Raw genomic sequence first — 17,711 nt, 5'->3', positions numbered from 1 at the left:
AGCACAAGTGTTGTGAAAAAATAGGCTAAATGGTGATCCCAGCATGCTGTCTAGGTGAAAACTTCTTTAGCACGGTTTGACATCCTGACTGATTGCTTTGGTTAATGCTTTATTCTTGTGGTGTGGGGATAAGGGATACATTTTCCTGAATTTGTGGGTCCGATTTAATAAAAGAAAGGAAGTGAGCTGGAGATGTGTGAAGGGAAAAGGAGCACTTTAGGGTGTTAGGCCTGAGGAAACACTAGATTTTATGTACACCAAGATTTTTCAGACTTGTAAATTACCTACGTTTGCAGTTATACCAGGTGTCCCTTCCACCTCCAATGATGCTGCACCCATTGGGAAATTAAGGTTCAAAAAACTTCTAGTATAGTTAATGTTCTAGAGAAAATAATACTGTACATTTAGTTCCTTGATACTACAAGGAATCTTGTTAAATATAGTGGCAGGTTCATCTTTAGCATTTGTTTCTGGACCATAATGTGAAGTGAATTAATTGTATTACCATAGCTCCTAGTAACCCCAGTTAGGGACCAGGACCCCATTATAATAGGCACCATAGAAACATGGAACAAAGACTTATCTTGCCCCAAAGAGCCTGCAGTCTTACAACTGCAGCTGATTAAAGCAGCCTGGTGATACTTAAAACGCTCGAGGAGCTAAAAATAGCAATGTGTGTTGTTTTTTTTTTTTTTTTTTTTTTTTTAAACGAATAAGACCTTTAAGGTGAGCAAATATATGCAGGACACCTTGCTCTGAGTCAGGGCAGGTCTTCACTACGGGGGGGGGGGGGGGGGGGGGGTTGATTTAAGATACGCAAATAGCGTAGCTGAATTCGATGTATCGCAGCCGACTTACCCCGCTGTAAGGACGGTGGGAAAATCGACCTCCGCGGCTTCCCGTCGATGGCGCTTACTCCCACCTCCGCTGGTGGAGTAAGAGCGTCGATTTGGGGATCGATTGACGCATCCCAACGAGACGCGATAATTCGATCCCCGAGAGGTCGATTTCTACCCGCCGATTCAGGCGGGTAGTGTAGACCTAGCCGTAGTGTTTAAAGACCCTGCTTGTACTGTTTTAAGAATAAATGGACATGTTTAATATGCTGCTGCTTATGGTATATTTCCTCCACTATTGGTGTTAGTTTCATTTCTGATAAACTAAACTGATTGTTTAAAAGAAGCTTAAGCACAGACAGCACTGAAGATGAGGAAGAGGGAGCTGGGATGAATATCACAAGTAACAAAAGAAAAAAAAAAAAAGGCAGTTTGCTAGTATTAAATGTTAAATTACTATAAGCCTATGGGGTCCGTTGCTGATAGTACTTGTAGTGGTTTTCTAGACCTGTGGCGGCAGAAAGGGGTGGCAAAAGGTTAGGGTATGGGCAGAGAGGTGCTTGGAGTCAGTTTGGGGAGGCAAGGAACAGGTACAAAGTGGAGATTGAAAATGACAGTAGTAGAGACATATTTCATGTAATCTTTCTCAAGAAACTGCGTCTGGCAGTCACAGAGCAGAAGCAGTAGTTTTAAAAAAAAAAGCTAGTGCGGGTATCAAAGTGGAAGGAGGGCCAACTCATGTGATCGAACTTACAAAAGAAAAAATGGAGGATGACTCTTAAAACCATAGCAATATTTTTTTTGGTGGCTTAATATAGTGACAACTGTCATGTCTGAAACTCTCCAGGAATAGGCAAAACTAGAATCTCCCAATGAATATTTTGAGAGTCAGAATATCTATGTAAAATACTGGGACTTGTACCTCTCCACTTATATCAATAGTGTAGATGACTGTCAGTGGCAATACTGGATTAATTTTGAAATGCTTGAAAGTGTTAATCTGTGATGGAAGTAGATCAGTAGTCTCTGTTTTATAAAATGACATAGTTATGTACATCTGAGTTAAGATGCGGTTGTCAGCCTGTATTGTAATTCCTGGTGAAAACACTATCCCAATATATTAGTTTGAATGCTTACTGCAAGCTCTACTTAACTTTGTTTTTCTGTCTTTAATAATAGGTGCAGGTTATCATTCTGAATCCAAAGCTAAAGAATACAAACATGTTTGCAAAAGAGCCTGTCAAAAGGTATGACTTCCCCAGTTCCAAACTTTTTTTTCTTTAGAGGATCAACAGGCTTCTAAAAAATTTGAGTTCACTAGAGTTCAATTTATAAAAGGATTTAGGGTCTAGTCTCTAAAGTTTTGATCTGTTTTGTGAGAGTTTTGGATATTATGCAGAAGTGCATAAAGTGTGTTTGCATGAAGTGTTTATTTTGGGATTCATTAACACTATCCCCTGGATACAATTATGTACTGAAGGGTTGACATTTCTGTGGACAAAAAAGAAACAGCAATAAAAAAACAGGAACCACTGTGCACTCCATAAGGGAAGAATGGTAAAAACTTTGAGAAGTGTGATTTGAGTAACAGATCAATAAATATTATTTCATAATCCCCCAAAGGATTATGGTTTGTACTATACCTCTTTCACTTGCACAGAAACTACGTACACATTCCCTCTCCTTCAGAGGGCTGCAATACATGTGGATTATTAAAAGAAAAGAGTGGTGATTCTCTGCGCATGTAACAATTTTGGTTCCAAAGCTTGCTCCAGGTACACATACAAATTGTGTTTTTCATTTCATATCATGATTCCAAATCATGTTTCCATGCTAATTGAAGGCTGTCTGGCAGTCACTGGTGAGGACTATATACACCTAATATGTGTGGCCTGAGACAACAGCTTATTTATGGAAGATCCATCCCTCTGTGGACATCTGGCTGACCTGGATATTTAAATGGTGTTTTTGTAGTGATTTTATTGCTTTTCTCCATAAGGATATCAGAAACTGTCATTTGGCCAAGATACTACAGCATGTCTGTGGCAGAATTTGGAATAGAATATGAGAAGAGTTGATTAATTCTTCCTGTTAAGTTTAGGTGCTAATTGGATTAATGTTTTTTCCCTAGTGTAACTTAATGCTTGTTTAATGAAATGCTGTGTGTTTACAGTTTGACTTAGATTTGATTTTAATATAACCATTCAAATGGGAATCTTGAGGTCTAGGTAGCTGGATATATAGAAAACTACATTTACCTTTGGCCTATAATTAAATGTCTTATAGATTATTGCTGGTGTAGAGATTATTGGATTCTTTTATAAAAAGACTGTTGAAATTGGAAGTAACTTGCAAAATATCTGAATACTTGCAGATATAAAATCACTTCTCCCTGATTGCATGGTAACATCTCCATTAAAAAGTAACCCTCAATGCTTTGATGGAAGATTTATATGGCTGACTTTTTCAGGGGAGTCTGAAGGAGTTGGGTGTCTAAGTCTCATAGGCTTATTTGAAAATCCCACCCCTCATCTCCAAATACCAGTCTCACTTTGTAACTAACAGAGTTTCAGAGCATGCAGTATCAGTACAGTTTGAGTAGTTTAACACTGAACTTCAGTCCTACCTGGTATCTCTGTTTTGTGATACTACTTTTCCATTTACTTGCCTGAGTGATAAATTTGCTTGCTGTTGAGGATATTGCTAATGGTAACTTGAGATTCCATTTGGTTCCTTGAGCTAGGTAGCCAACATAATGTTTGAGTAAGAACAAACAGCATAAGATTTATGCCGCAACTAAGGACAGGTCTACACAATGGGGTTAAGTTGACCTAAGTTATGTAGCTTAGGTTGACTTATTTGGTGTCTACATGGCGCTGGGTCAATGGGAGAAACTCTCCCATTGACGAACCTTATACTTCTCGTTCCGGTCGAGTACTGGAGTTGACGGGAGAGGATCGGCGGTTGATTTAGCGGGTCTTCACTAGATCGATCGCTGCAGCGTCGATCTATGGTAAGTGTAGACATGCCCTAAGTATGCAGCCCTCATTAGTTCTTGTGAGTTCACTGAGGGAATTTGCTGTGAGTAAAAGTTCTACGTTTTTGTACAGCGTGGATCTGGGAAATTACTAAATGTCTCCAAAAGTTTATATCTTTTTAGTGCCAAACTTGAACAAAGATCATCCCTTGTTTATTTTGCATTTATGTTGCTAGGCTTGGCAGAGTTTGAGTTTTATTTTTTATAATTTCAAAAGTGATTATTTTTAAGCATTTTAATATTTTTAATAGATTTAAATTTTCACAATTTCAGGAAAACTGAGTGGGTCAGATAATTATTTAATGACAGTAGATGGAGAGAATGAAAAAATTAAAGCTTTGTAAATTGTCAACATCACATGTCAAAATATACAAAATAAATATCCTTACATCAATTCTAAGACATTCTCAAGCAACATTTTTCTTACTGTGCTTATCTGTAAATTTCAATTCTCTTTGATGGAAATATATTTTCGTCAGTTGGTGTATATATGGTGAAATCAATGTTTACTGACATTTAATGATTAAAAATCTAATCCTTTCAAATGTGTGTGTTGCTAACATCTGGACAAACTTACTCAATGGTACAACTAATCATTTTAATGGCAGCAACTCAATATGACACAATATAATTTAGGGTTGGTTTTTTTGGTGTCAGAGCCCTATCATTAGTTCAAGTGTGCGGGAGATATATGTTACTATAAAATTCAACCGTAAATTTTTTTTGCCAAGTGCAGTGTGGTTTCATGATGCCAGAACAATAATATCATGTATTCAAATCTTGTAAAGACTTTCTTCTCTCACAGTGCCTTTTGTCTTATTTGTCCTCTTAGGCTATGTCTACACTGAGCAACAAAACTTTTGTCATTCAGAGGTGCTAACAACCCCTTCCCCCCCGAAAGACAAAAGTTTTGCTGTGGCAAGCGTCCGTGTGAACAGCGCGTTGTCTGCAGCAGCACTCTCCCGTTGACAATGTGAACACCGCTCATTGTGGGTGGAAGTATTTTGTCAGCGAAAGTGCCAACAAACAGCGGCTACACTGCCTGACTTTTAACAACATGGCTGTGTCGCTAGAAGCTGTATAGTGTAGACAAAGCCTTAGATTGGAATTTTCTTGTGGTGGGGATTCTGTCTCACTCAGTGCCAAGAAAATCATTAGAACTAGCCATACAGTTATTAAATCCAAACTCATCAACTAAAAATTCTGTTTCACAGGCAATTGAAAAACTTCAGGCTGGTGCTCTTGCAACTGATGCAGTGACTGCGGCACTAATTGAACTAGAGGTACTTCTTATTTTTAATTCAGGAATTAAACCAAGTGAACATGTTATTGCCATATATCCCAATTCTATATAAAGCTATACATTTCAACTTGTAACTTACAGAGAATACTCTTTCAGTGCTTTAAATAGACCTATCTGTGCAAAAGTAAAATTTAGTCTGCAATTTGCCTTTGACTTTTTCATTGTCTTGCTTGCCCTTAATGTATTAAAGAGGTTTAGCTGCCTTCCAATATTCAAATTGAATATGTATTTATTATACATCAGCAGTAATAGCATCAAATTTGTTTTACCAGCCACAGTCTCTAATATCTGATAATACTAAAAGTGGAGAATTCCCTGCAAATGCAGGATAGATTCTATCTTTGGGCCTATCCATTTCTGACTTCTTCCTATCTTATTAGACGCAACCCACTGATGGCTTCTTCGATGAGATAAATGATGCTCTGATCACTTCTGTTCATTACAGAGCCCATAACACATTAGGTGGTCCATATTTCACCCTTATTTTTCTGGTGAAATTTCACATTGAGTAGTTACTTTCTACTTTGCTTGATAGTAGATGAAACAAAACAAAACCTCTACAACTTCAGTCAAAGTTACTCTTAACTCCCTCTCCTTTAAAGCTCTTGTGTAGTTGTAGTAGTGCTGATGTAGTCACCTCTGGGGTGGCACGCATTTCAGGGTGCATAGTATGCATATTTTTCAGCGCTTTTGGATTATTTTAGGAAGGTGCTGTATAAATATAAAGCTAATTTGTTTCTTATGACAGTCATGAGATCATGTTAAGTTGAATAGTTGTATTGCATTGTGGAGAAGAGGTGGCATAGGTGATAGACATTACTTCATTTACATTCTGTTTCAAAATGGCATATTAATAAACTTTGTAATAATGAATTATAACTCTAACATGGTTTGCTAAACTTAATAATTCTTTATTAGATTTTGATTTAGGTGTGAGGATGATTGTTAGTGGATACGTCCACAATTAGCCTTATACGTAACTGAATTTAGCTTATAAATTATCCTCAGAACACTACTTAAAAATTCCATTTTGCTTGATGAGCAGAGTAGTCTATCACAATTTTCCTCCTGGTGTTTATCTAAAAGATTGAATATGTTGGACCCAAGTAATCGGGTGCTTTAAAGATAATGACCAAGACCTTGAACTTGACTAGATATTCTATGGGAAGCCAGTGTTCCGAGTGGAGGACCTGTGTAATGTGTCTGTGGTAGTCTGTGTTCCTGAGGGGAAGAGCTTCAGGATTCTGGACTAACTGCAGTTTCCTAAGGGCTGATGGCTTAATACCTAGGTATATTGCTCTGTAAAAGAGTTTTTCTGAATAGAATGCCAACCTTAAACATAGTAAAATGTAAATAATAATAATTAATAATAATTTACCTGCTTCACCTGCCTGAGAACCCTCCCAGTTTTTGTAATCTTTAGAACCAAATCTTCATTTAAAAAAATAGTCTCTCTCCGTTGCTGTGTGAAACACCATCATAGGAAATTGATATTGAATATAGCAAGTCAACAAAATAAACAGAATAGAGAAATGTATTCTCCTCTCTTCCATTTATAGTCATTTTGTAACTTCAGTAGGTTAAAACTGTAGTTTTTCATGTTGACTGTCCCTTTAATGAAGTAACCCCATCCCTCTTGTCTTTATGTAGCAAGAATATCACCTTTCCTAAGACAGTGAGTATTCTGATTTAGCCAGAATGTATTGTGAAAATCTGTATGTAAATTAAGTCAACTCGTTAACTTATTTTGCTATTGTAGTGTTGATTTTAATTATAAGTAGGGCTATCAATTAATCGCAGTTAACTCACGCGATTAACTCAAAAAAATTAATCGTGGTAAAAAAGTAATCGCGATCAATCGCAGTTTTAATCGCATTGTTAAACAATAGAATACCAATTGAAATTTATTAAATATTTTGGATGCTTTTCTGTATTTTCATATATATTGTATTCTGTGTTGTAATTGAAATAAAAAAAGTGTACAAAAACAAAACAATGTAAAACTTCAAGTTCACTCAGTCCTCCTTCTTGTTCAGCCAATGGCTAAGACAAACAAGTTTGTTTACATTTACAGGAGATAATGCTGTCCTCTTCTTAGAATCACAGAAGATTAAGGTTGGAAGAGACCTCAGGAGGTCATGTAGTCCAATCCCTTGCTCAAAGCAAGACCAACCCCAACTAAATCATCCCAGCCAGGGGTTAGTCAAGCTGGCCCTTTAAAACCTCTAAGGATGGAGATTCTACCACCTTTCTAGGTAACCCATTCCAGTGCTTCACCATCCTCCTAGTGAAATAGTTTTTCCTAATATCCAACTTAGACCTCCCCCACTGCAAGTTGAGACCATTGCTCCTTGTTCTGTCATCTGCCACCACTGAGAACAGCCGAGCTCCATCTTCTTTGGAACCCCTTTTCAGGTAGTTGAAGGCTGCTATCAAATCCTCCCTCATTGTTCTCTTCTGCAGAGTAAATAAGCCCAGTTCCCTCAGCTGCTCCTCATAAGTCATGTGCCCCAGCCCCCTAATCATTTTTGTTGCCCTCCACTGGACTCTCTCCAATTTGTCCACATCCTTTCTGTAGTGAGGGGCCCAAAACTGGATGCAATACTCCAGATGTGGCCTCACCAGTGCCGAATAGAGGGGAATAGTCACTTCCCTTGATTTGCTGGCAATGCTCCTACTTTTGTAGCTGGGTATTGCAAGGTATTTATGTGCCAGATATGCTAAACATTCGTTTGTCCTTTTGTGCTTCGGCCACCATTCCAGAGGACGTGCTTCCATGCTGATGACATTCGTTAAAAATAATAATGCATTAATTAAATTTGTGATTGAACTCCTTGGGGGAGAATTGTACATCCCCTGCTGTTTTACCCTCATTCTGCCATATATTTCATGTTATAGTAGTCTTGAATGATGACCCAGTACATGTGGTTCATTTTAAGAACACTTTCACTGCAGATTTGACAAAACGCAAAGAAAGTACCGATGTGAGATGTTTAAAGATAGCTACAGCTACTCGACCAAAGATTTAAGAATCTCAAGTGCCTTCCAAAATCTGCTTGGGACGGGGCGTGGAGCATGCTTTCAGAAGTGTTAAAATAGCAACACTCTCTGATGTGGAAACTACTGAACCCGAACCACCAAAACAGAAAATCAACCTTCTGCTGGTGGCATCTGACTCAGATAATGAAAATGAACATGCGTCAGTCCACACTGCTTTGGATTGTTATAGAGTAGAACCAGTCATCAGCATGTATGCATTTGCCCTGGAATGGTGGTTGAAGTGTGAAGGGACATATGAATCTTTAGCACATCTGGCACATAAATATGTTGCGATGCTGGCTACAACAGTGCCATGAGAATATCTGTTCTCACTTTCAGGTGACATTGTAAACAAATGGGCAGCATTATCTCCGGCAAATGTAAACAAATTTGTTTTTTCTGAGCAATTGGCTGAAAAAGAAGTAGGACTGGGTGGACTTGCAGGATCTAAAATTTTACATTTTTATTTTTGAATGCAGTTTATTTTGTACATAATTCTACGTTTAAGTTAAACTTTCATAATAAAGAGATTGCACTATAGTACTTATATTAGATGAATTGCAAAATACTATTTATTTTGTTTTTTTACAGTGCAAATACTTGTAATCAAAAATAAATATTAAGTGAGCATTGTACACTTTCTATTCTGTGTTATAATTGAAGTCAATATATTTGAAAAGGTAGAAAACATCCAAAAATATTTAAACGGTATTCTATTGTTGTTTAACTGTGTGATTAATCGCGATTAATTTTTCTAATCACTTTTCAGCCCTAATTATTAGACAGTATGAACAAATCTTTTCAGCTGAAGTACAAAGAACCTTTCTAGCGTGCAACAACAGAATAAAATCCTGAATATTGAGTCTACTTCTCAAACTCTGAAAGCTATAGAATAGATTATAACTCATAGCTCTTTTTCCAGTGGTCTAGATATTCTTTATTCTGTGTTTCACAAACTACTTTCTCTTCAGAATTTTGGAAGATCCAACTATCTTTTTAGGCAAGTGTCACAAAAGATGGATTTTTCCCGGTTCTGCTTAGTTACACAACTCCTATTACATGGAATTCCAGCCAGTCCAAGAGGCATCACTTCAAAGAGTTGCTGAGGAACAAAATTTGCTCTTGATCTTTTATGAGTGAGCTGACAGTTTGCTTGTGGTATGCTGGCTGCTTTTTTTATTTTTGCAGCCTCTAAGTGGAGAAAGAACAGTCCATCTCTGCGTGACTGCATGAACATCTCCAATGCAATAAATTCCATGATTAAGATAAAATGTTAGCAGTTATGTGGGCAAAGTAGCTTACATGTACAAACTAATGAACAACAACTAACGGTGAATGCTGTTCATATAACCTACTACTACACTGCTGAATTTTATAAAGTGTCATCCATCATATTTGGCAACCTGATCATGGCAGCATGGATGAATGTTTCCCAGAATTTCAGTGAGCTGCATAATTGAATATAACAAATGAAGATGCTAACTCCAAAGTCTATGTATGTTGCAGTAATAAATTAGTGGATACTTCAGAAGACTGATTATTAAAACACTGCATGATTCTTTAAGGAGATGGTCACTGAGCCATTCGCTTTTGCACAATTCTATCATCAGTTGCCACATATGAGTTGACTGTTCAGTTGGTCTTGGAACACGAGTTGGATTAATTTTTTGACTTGCAGTGTACAATAACCACATGCTGTGTTTTTTTTTTTTTTTTTTTTATGGAAGATCAGAAGAAATCCATATGATTAAGCTTTTATGTATCTCTGTAGCACTTCAGAGAGTCACTGTCTAGGTGCTGGAAAGAGACACTAAAGAACACCCAGTTAAATATTTTAAGACTTGATCATGTAGAAAGGGAAAAATAATCACAAGCAGAGCCAAATACGCTAGTGATCAAAGTTGCAAGCACTCTGATTTCTCTCTAAACATATGATGGACACAGTTTGTGCAATAGCATTAGCTTGTGTTCCTCTGACTTATTACAAGGCTGTAAACAGATGATACTTCAGTTCTGGGCCCTGACTTATTATTCATCGTATGATGGAAAATGCTATATAAATAAACGCCAGATTTGTGTTTACTAGTGAAACCGCTCCACTTACTGTGTCTTAATGTTGTAGTTGAACTGGAAAAGACACTTTCAGTACCTCTTACTAGATACCATAAAGAATCTAAAACAAATCTAAACTATCAAGTGTGCAAGATTAATTAATATTAGATCTATGGCGTTCTGTACTGCAGATCTGTTGCTTTCAATTAAATACTGAAGTGAACTGTGTGATGTGACCTATTTTGTAGAACTAGATTGAGTTTTAACGTGAGTACATGAATAGGAAAAGATTAACCTTCGCAGATTTACAGTTTTGAAACTAAAGTCTGTGGTTTTTAAAATTAAGTACAAACAATTAATTCGCAATGAGAAGCACAGCACTATTACAGTAAAGGGGTCTACGTAAACTGGAAAGTTAAAGAGGTTCTGACATAGTTTTTCAAAATTGTTAATTATAGTTACTATGTTTAAAAAAAAAAAACTGGTTCCATTTGCTTATGACTTCCATTTGGCATAGTATGATGCATAGGTATGTGTTGTGCTTTGTTTAATTATCTGACTTTAATTTAAGATTTTCTTTAAGAACATTTTAACTCATTAAACAAAATGGGACTTGATTCATCCCAGGAGGCCACTTCTCAGTGCCACCAACCCTCTAGTAAGAAAGCAAATTTATAATCTTATTGTTTAAATGCTGGCTGTCTATATGCATGTCTCTTGAATAGAATTTAGTAGTCAAAATGCTTGCATAAACAAACTGGCCAAAACTCTATCAAAGATAGCTGAAGTGTTACTTTAACATATGTTGAAAGTAGAGCGCTATAACTATTTGGCTAGGTGTAATTCCAGGACTGTCAAAAATGAGTAACTTCTACAAGTCTTCCAACTTTGACCACAGCTGAAAAATTTAGTATGCTGTGAAACTGGCAAACATTGTAAGTATATCTTAAAGAGAAGGAATCTAAAAAGAAAATCATAGCTTCAGTTGTGTAGGAGAAATTACAGTGCAATTTTTTTGTTGACAATCTAATTTTTATTTTAGAAGCTAAAATTTTATATCTCAGTAGATGCACGAATCATAAGTTAAATGTAGGTTTCAGAGTAGCAGCCGTGTTAGTCTGTATCCACAAAAAGAACAGGAGTACTTGTGGCACCTTAGAGACTAATAAATTTATTAGAGCATAAGTTTTCGTGGGCTACAGCTCACTTCTTCGGATGCATAAGTTAAATGTACTTTGCTGGCGATTTAAGAGCAGTGGATGTAGGTTTCTTAAACAATATCTTCCATGTCATGTGGCTAGGCTTCTTTTGGCTAAAATGCTATGGACAGTGTTTGTTCTCTTCTTCCCTTCCCTCTTCCACTTTTATATGATGACAGGGCAAGCATTTTGATCTGCAAAGCTCATGACTGCACTGCTCACCTCCCCAGTCAGTTGAGACTTCTTAGAAATATAAAGGAGTGCTTTGCTTCCATTTAAAAATTAAAAGGTAAATTCTGTGAAGTGGCCTTTGCATATTCTCCCATATGGCATGCATCCTCTGATGCTGTTGAAATTTTTTGCAAAACAGTGCCTAAGCTATATCATTGCCCTCTTGCCAGCATCAAATGATTGGAGCTGAGGTTAAAAAAGGTCTGATTGCCCCCGCCAGGTCAATTCATTTTTTACCATGGATGTCTGTGGGTGTTAAGAATATGCTCCAGTACCTCTGTTAGTCTATAAGGTGCCACAGGACTCTGTCACTTTTTAAAGAATATCCCTGTATACCTGGATGGAAGAATTCACTTTTCATTTTTAAACTCTCCCTATTTTTGTTAATGTGTATGATAGCTATTTAGTATTTGGCCAGTTATTATTGAACAAGGGTTCTTAGAAATTTGGTCATGGCTGATCTGGCGTCCAAAGATTCAGATAAAAAGAGATGGTTGTAGATGGTGTATTTCATGTTCCCACATTCTCCCGGAAGTGGATGCACAATGCCATTTTCTGTTCGGACAGGGGAGCTCACTTTGTCCAGATTTGAAGGCCCTGGGACCACACCAGTAGACAAGATGATCCAGGTCTTCTGAAATGAGGCCCTCAGTCCCTAGATTTGTCATTGGACCAACTTTCAGGCCTGTTATGTTGGAGCAGACCATCTTTCTTTTCAGTCAGGCATGACCACAGAACTAAACTCTGTGCCAGAGAGAGACTATAGTGCCAAGGTCTTCAGTAAGCATTGGAGCTTTATTGGCACAAATAAACACTAGCTCAGAAGTGGGGCTTCTGCTGCTGAAACTTTACTGATGTCGAGGCTGATTTCTCCTTCTTTGGTTCTAGGAACTACTTAAGTACTGAAATATGGAAACCTAGCTGACACCAACTGGTATGTCAGTGCAGGAAATTCCTTTGTTCCACTAGAACAAGGCTCTTAAGTGCCAATCTGATGTGGCTATCCCTCTGTCCTAGGATCTTCTGTCTGAGCCTGTCACGTCATGATGCATCCATTAATGCTGGGACCTTCATTGGGAAAAATCTCAAAAGCATCAAGCACATCTTTGCTTATAGGACAAATCCGCACCAGTGCCACCTCGGCTGCCCTTAAACATAAAAAACAAGTTGAAAGGTATCTGGTGCCGGAGAGTTTACTGCCTTCCCCAAAGAGGAAGGCACTAAAGAGGGTCCTTGTTGCTAAGATTCCTGTTATAGCACTGAGGGTTCCTTCCATTTGCCCATGGTGCCAATTCTTAGGATTCGGCTCTCTCTTCAGTTAGTAGCTCTGGCACAATCACCAGAACATATGATTGTGCTTCTGTGGATGCACTCTTCTAGAGATGGTTCTGTTAGTCCAACACCTTTGGAATGAGACAGCAGAGACGAGTCTCCAAGACTTCAGTTCCAGGACTTGTCTGATCAGCCTTGAGCTTGGGAGGCTTAGACAGCTCTTGAAGTTGGGGCGCTTCAGCATTCTGAGGCTCTAATTTTCTGTTGAGCTAGGAGAATTGGAGTTTATAAAGCCTCTTGGAGCAATCCCTCTCAAACCCACTCTTGCCTTCCCTTTTAGCCCTGCGGCTGTGACTTTCACTGGCAGGGTTTTTCATACCATTGAAAGCTGGAAGATTGTAAAGTTGTCAAAGTCTTTTGCTGCTCCTCATCCTTCCACCTTTCGTAAGACCGCTGAGGTGGTGGCCCCCCCATGCACTGAGTTAGGCCTGCCAACATTCCACTGTCTTAATCAAATATTACTTTTTTACACAAGTTGTGACTCATAACAAAGGAGTAGTGTTAAAGATTTTTGACTCGGCTTAGTGTGTACGTTCTATGTGATGTGGGGGAAGCTATGTTTTTCTAGTATGTGGGCCATATGCTCCTTTTCTCCTTGCTGCACTTGAGGAAGGCAGGGAAATACAGAGATGAGTGTTGTAAAAGGAGCCTGTGGAGTGAGTACTTTCTATTCTAAGGATTCTATAGTACGGTCATTACAGTGAAAAGTTGTTCAGACACTGTCACTTCTTTAAAATAATTAATTTTTTTTCTTGTCTGTTCACTAAGGATATCTGGACTTCACATCCTCACAAACTAAAATGATTGTATCCACACAGATGCTTTGAATTTCTCATAACTGACCACTTATAAAGCTAATAAAATGATATATTTATATCCATCTTGTATTCAAATCTACACAGTCACCTTCTCATTTTCTCTGTAGACTCTTTACACCCTGACACCTGCAAAAAAACCCCAAACAAACTCCACTAGTAACCTTCTTCCAGCCTGACAGTTCACCTTTCAGTATGACCCGTTGTAGTCTCCCCTTTAACCAGTTCCTTATCCACCTTTTAATTTTCATATTGTTCCCCATCTTTTCCAATTTAGCTAATAATTCCCCGTATGGAACTGTATTGAATACCTTACTGAAATCGAGGTAAATTAGATCCACTGCATTTCCTTTGTCTAAAAAATCTGTTACCTTCTCAAAGAAGGAGATCAGGTTGGTTTGGCACGATCTACCTTTTGTAAAACAATGTTGTATTTTGTCCCAATTACCATTGACCTCCATGTCCTTAACTACTTTCTCCTTCAAATGTTTTTCCAAGACCTTGCATACTACAGATGTCAAACTAACAGGCCTATAGTTACTCGGATCACTTTTTTTCCCTTTCTTAAAAATAGGAACTATGTTAGCAATTCTCCAGTCGTACGGTACAACCCCTGAATTTACTGATTAATTAAAAATTCTTGCTAATGGGCTTGCAATTTCATGTGCCAGATCCTTTAATATTCTTGGATGAAGATTATCTGGGCCCCCCCAATTTAGTCCCATTAAGCTGTTCGAGTTTGGCTTCTACCTCGGATGTGGTAATATCTACCTCCATATCCTCATTCCCATTTGTCATCCTACCATTATCCCTAAGCTCCTCATTAAAGACTGAGGCAAAGTATTTGTTTAGATATTGGGCCATGCCTAGATTATCCTTAACCTCCACTCCATCCTCCGTGTTTAGCGGTCCTACTTCTTCTTTCTTTGTTTTCTTCTTATTTATATGGTTATAGAACCTTTTACTATTGGTTTTAATTCCCTTTTCAAGGTCCAACTCTACATGGCTTTTGGCCTTTCTCACTTTATCCCAACATGTTCTGACCTCAATAAGGTAGCTTTCCTGGCTAATCCCTCCCATCTTCCATTCCTTGTAGGCTTTTTGCTTTTTCTTAATCACCTCTCTGAGATGCTTGCTCATCCAGCTTGGTCTACAACTCCTGCCTATGAATTTTTTCCCATTTCTTGGAATGCAAGCTTCTGATAGTTTCTGCAACTTTGACTTGAAGTAATGCCAGGCCTCCTCCGCCTTTAGATCTACAAGTTCTTCAGTCCAATCCACTTCCCTAACTAAATTTCCTTAATTCTTTAAAGTTAGCCCTTTTAAAATCAAAAACCCTAGTCCCAGATCTATTTTTGTTTATCCTTCCATCTAGTTTGAACTGAATTAGCTCATGATCACTCGGACCAAGGTTGTCCCCTACAACCATTTCTTCTATGAGGTCCTCACTATTCACCAAAACCAAATCTAAAATGGCATCCCCTCTTGTTGGTTCTTCAACTACTTGGTGAAGGAATCGATCAGCTATCGCATCCAGGAAAATCTGAGCCCTATTATTATTACTAGCACTTGTCCTCCAATCTATATCTGGGAAGTTAGTCTCCCATGATCATACAATTCCCATTAGTTATTACTTCATTAAAAACATCCATATCCAAATCGGATCCCGGCGGGGATTTTGACTCTAAGTTCTCAGGCAACGTTTTTCTTTTATTGACTGTCTGTAAATTTCAATTATCCATGGAAATAATTTTTCATGGTTTGTATCTGTAATCAACATTCGCTGATATTTACCAGTTAAAAATATAAACATTCCAAGCCTATATAAACCCCTCCGACACTCCTCTCAGCTTGAGATCCTACTGTCTGATCTGGATTTCCCAACACTTTTTTCCCCTCTCTTCTGTATTCTGGATTGCCATTTTCCACATTCTAGTCCCTAGACCCTCCATCTCTGTCTAAACTGCTTTTTTGCATCATCCTTTCAATTTATTAGGACCAAGGTTAGTATATGCTAATCCTTTTCTAGGGTGCTTCCATAAGGAACTATAACAAAACTTGATTAACCACTATTCAGTTAAATTCATTTTAAATCTTTAATTAGATATGGTCTGTTCTCCAGTTAAAATTAGTTGTCTAGTACTGATGTCAAACAGCTCTCTTGTGCCACCCCAGAGGCATTTTCACTTCAGTCACAGAAATGGAGATACAAAACTTAAAGGGAGAAGACATGCTTGAGATTTGGACTTAACCTTTCCTTCCCTGTTCTCCCCTTCCCACACCATTTTGTTTGTGTTGGACAGTGTGACATTTCCTGAATGTCTTGCTGCCAATTCAAGTTCAGTGTAGCAAAAATTGAACTAGTTATGGAGTGGTGGGTAGTATGAAAATAGGCAGGACTACTGGAATAATTCTGTGTTATTTTTTTTTTTTTTAAATCTGTGATTGTGTAGGTGACTGTTTGTTTGGGATCCTTGAGGATGAAAGTGCTGTAGAAATGTAGATTATCAATCATAACAAATATACACTAGCTTTGCAAATTTGTTATGAGAACACAGACTAAGCATGGAAGTGTACTTTTCCACCTATGGAAGAAATTACACGCCCATCAAAATGACCGTCTCTAGGTGAATGGTCAAACAGAACTTCTTTGAAGTGGTGGGTGTTTTTTTGTGGTGGTGGTGGTGTTCCATCAGGCAGGTATTGTTGTGTGGGCAAAGCTCAAACCCTACTTAATTTTAGAATATTAAGGAAAATTATCAATTTGCCCACCATTTTGCCTCAGTAAGTCATCACCAGTCCTAGTACTCAATGTCTAGTTGAAAAGACTGTGTGTGTATGTGGCATCTACTGTGGAGGCTGCACGTGTGTATCTGAATTAGTTGGTAGAAGGTTCTTGGTGCCAAATGCACTGATCTGTTTTTTTCCTTGGAGAAGTTTTGCTTCTGCCACAAATCTAGTCTTCAACAAAAGGCTTTCCTAGGTTGCTGTATGGCTAGAGTTGTCCTTTATAGTAGCACAGTGCATTTTAAATACACCATCATTGTAATGTATATTGAGTTAACACTGGAACAACATGTCCAAGATAACCATCTAGGGAAGCTTCCTTTTCTACCGCAATTCAGTTACTTGCTGTAGAAAGTTACATAGATTTTTTTTTTTTTTTTTTTTTTTTTTTGTCGTCCAGGTGAGTGCTGTCAGTCCAATGATACTGAGTTTCGGATATATGAAGCAGGGCCGGCTCCAGCTTTTCTGCCACCCCAAGCGGCAAAAAAAATAAAATAAAAGAAGAAGAGTGGCGGCACTTCGGCGGCAGCTAAATCGCACCGCTTCTTCGGCGGCAGTTCGGCAGCGGGTCCTCCCTTTCTTCCTCTTTGAGCTGTTGCCAAATTGCCGCCTAAGGAGGAAGAAAGGGAACGAGCGACTCACTGCTGAATTGCCACCTAAGACCCGGACGTGCCGCCCCGATACCGGACGGAGTGCTGCCCCTTTGAATTGGCCGCCCCAAGCACCTGCTTCCCATGCTGGTGCCTGGAGCCGGTCCTGATATGAAGTCATGGTATGTGTATGTATCTTACTCTGTGGCCTGTTCTTATGTTTTTAGGATTCCCCCTTTACAAATGCAGGAATGGGATCTAACCTAAACCTTTTGGGTGAGATAGAATGTGATGCCAGTATAATGGATGGAAAGTCATTAAATTTTGGAGCAGTTGGAGCACTGAGTGGTATGTTAACTGTATACTATAAAGCATAAAAACAGTTCATGTTTAAAGATGATTAATGCTTTCCCTTGAGAGAAGGAGAGCTCTCAATTTCACTCCGAAAACTCCCATTGAAGTCAATGGAAGGAGGATTGGGCCCATAATT

At 38.3% G+C, this 17,711-nt stretch overlaps 1 protein-coding gene across 10 annotated transcripts in view; it reads left to right on the top strand.

Annotated features, from left to right (window-relative positions):
* The window catches only part of TASP1 (taspase 1), a 171,791-nt gene that overhangs the window by 10,866 nt on the left and 143,214 nt on the right, over positions 1-17,711 (top strand). For 9 of the 10 annotated variants that reach the window (XM_034764147.1, XM_034764141.1, XM_034764145.1 and 6 more), the window contains exons 3-5: positions 2,016-2,083; positions 5,088-5,156; positions 17,449-17,569. In XM_034764147.1, coding sequence (XP_034620038.1) covers positions 2,016-2,083; positions 5,088-5,156; positions 17,449-17,569 — 258 coding nt within the window. Of the gene's footprint in view, positions 1-2,015; positions 2,084-5,087; positions 5,157-6,826; positions 6,852-17,448; positions 17,570-17,711 lie in introns of those variants that run through there. The other variant, XM_034764151.1, reaches the window with a different exon arrangement.

This window comes from Trachemys scripta, chromosome 3 (genome assembly GCF_013100865.1).
Source record: "Trachemys scripta elegans isolate TJP31775 chromosome 3, CAS_Tse_1.0, whole genome shotgun sequence".
NCBI lineage: Eukaryota > Metazoa > Chordata > Testudines > Emydidae > Trachemys > Trachemys scripta.
The sequence above is the reverse complement of the archived record's forward strand: the minus strand, read 5'-3'. Positions and strand labels throughout refer to the sequence as shown.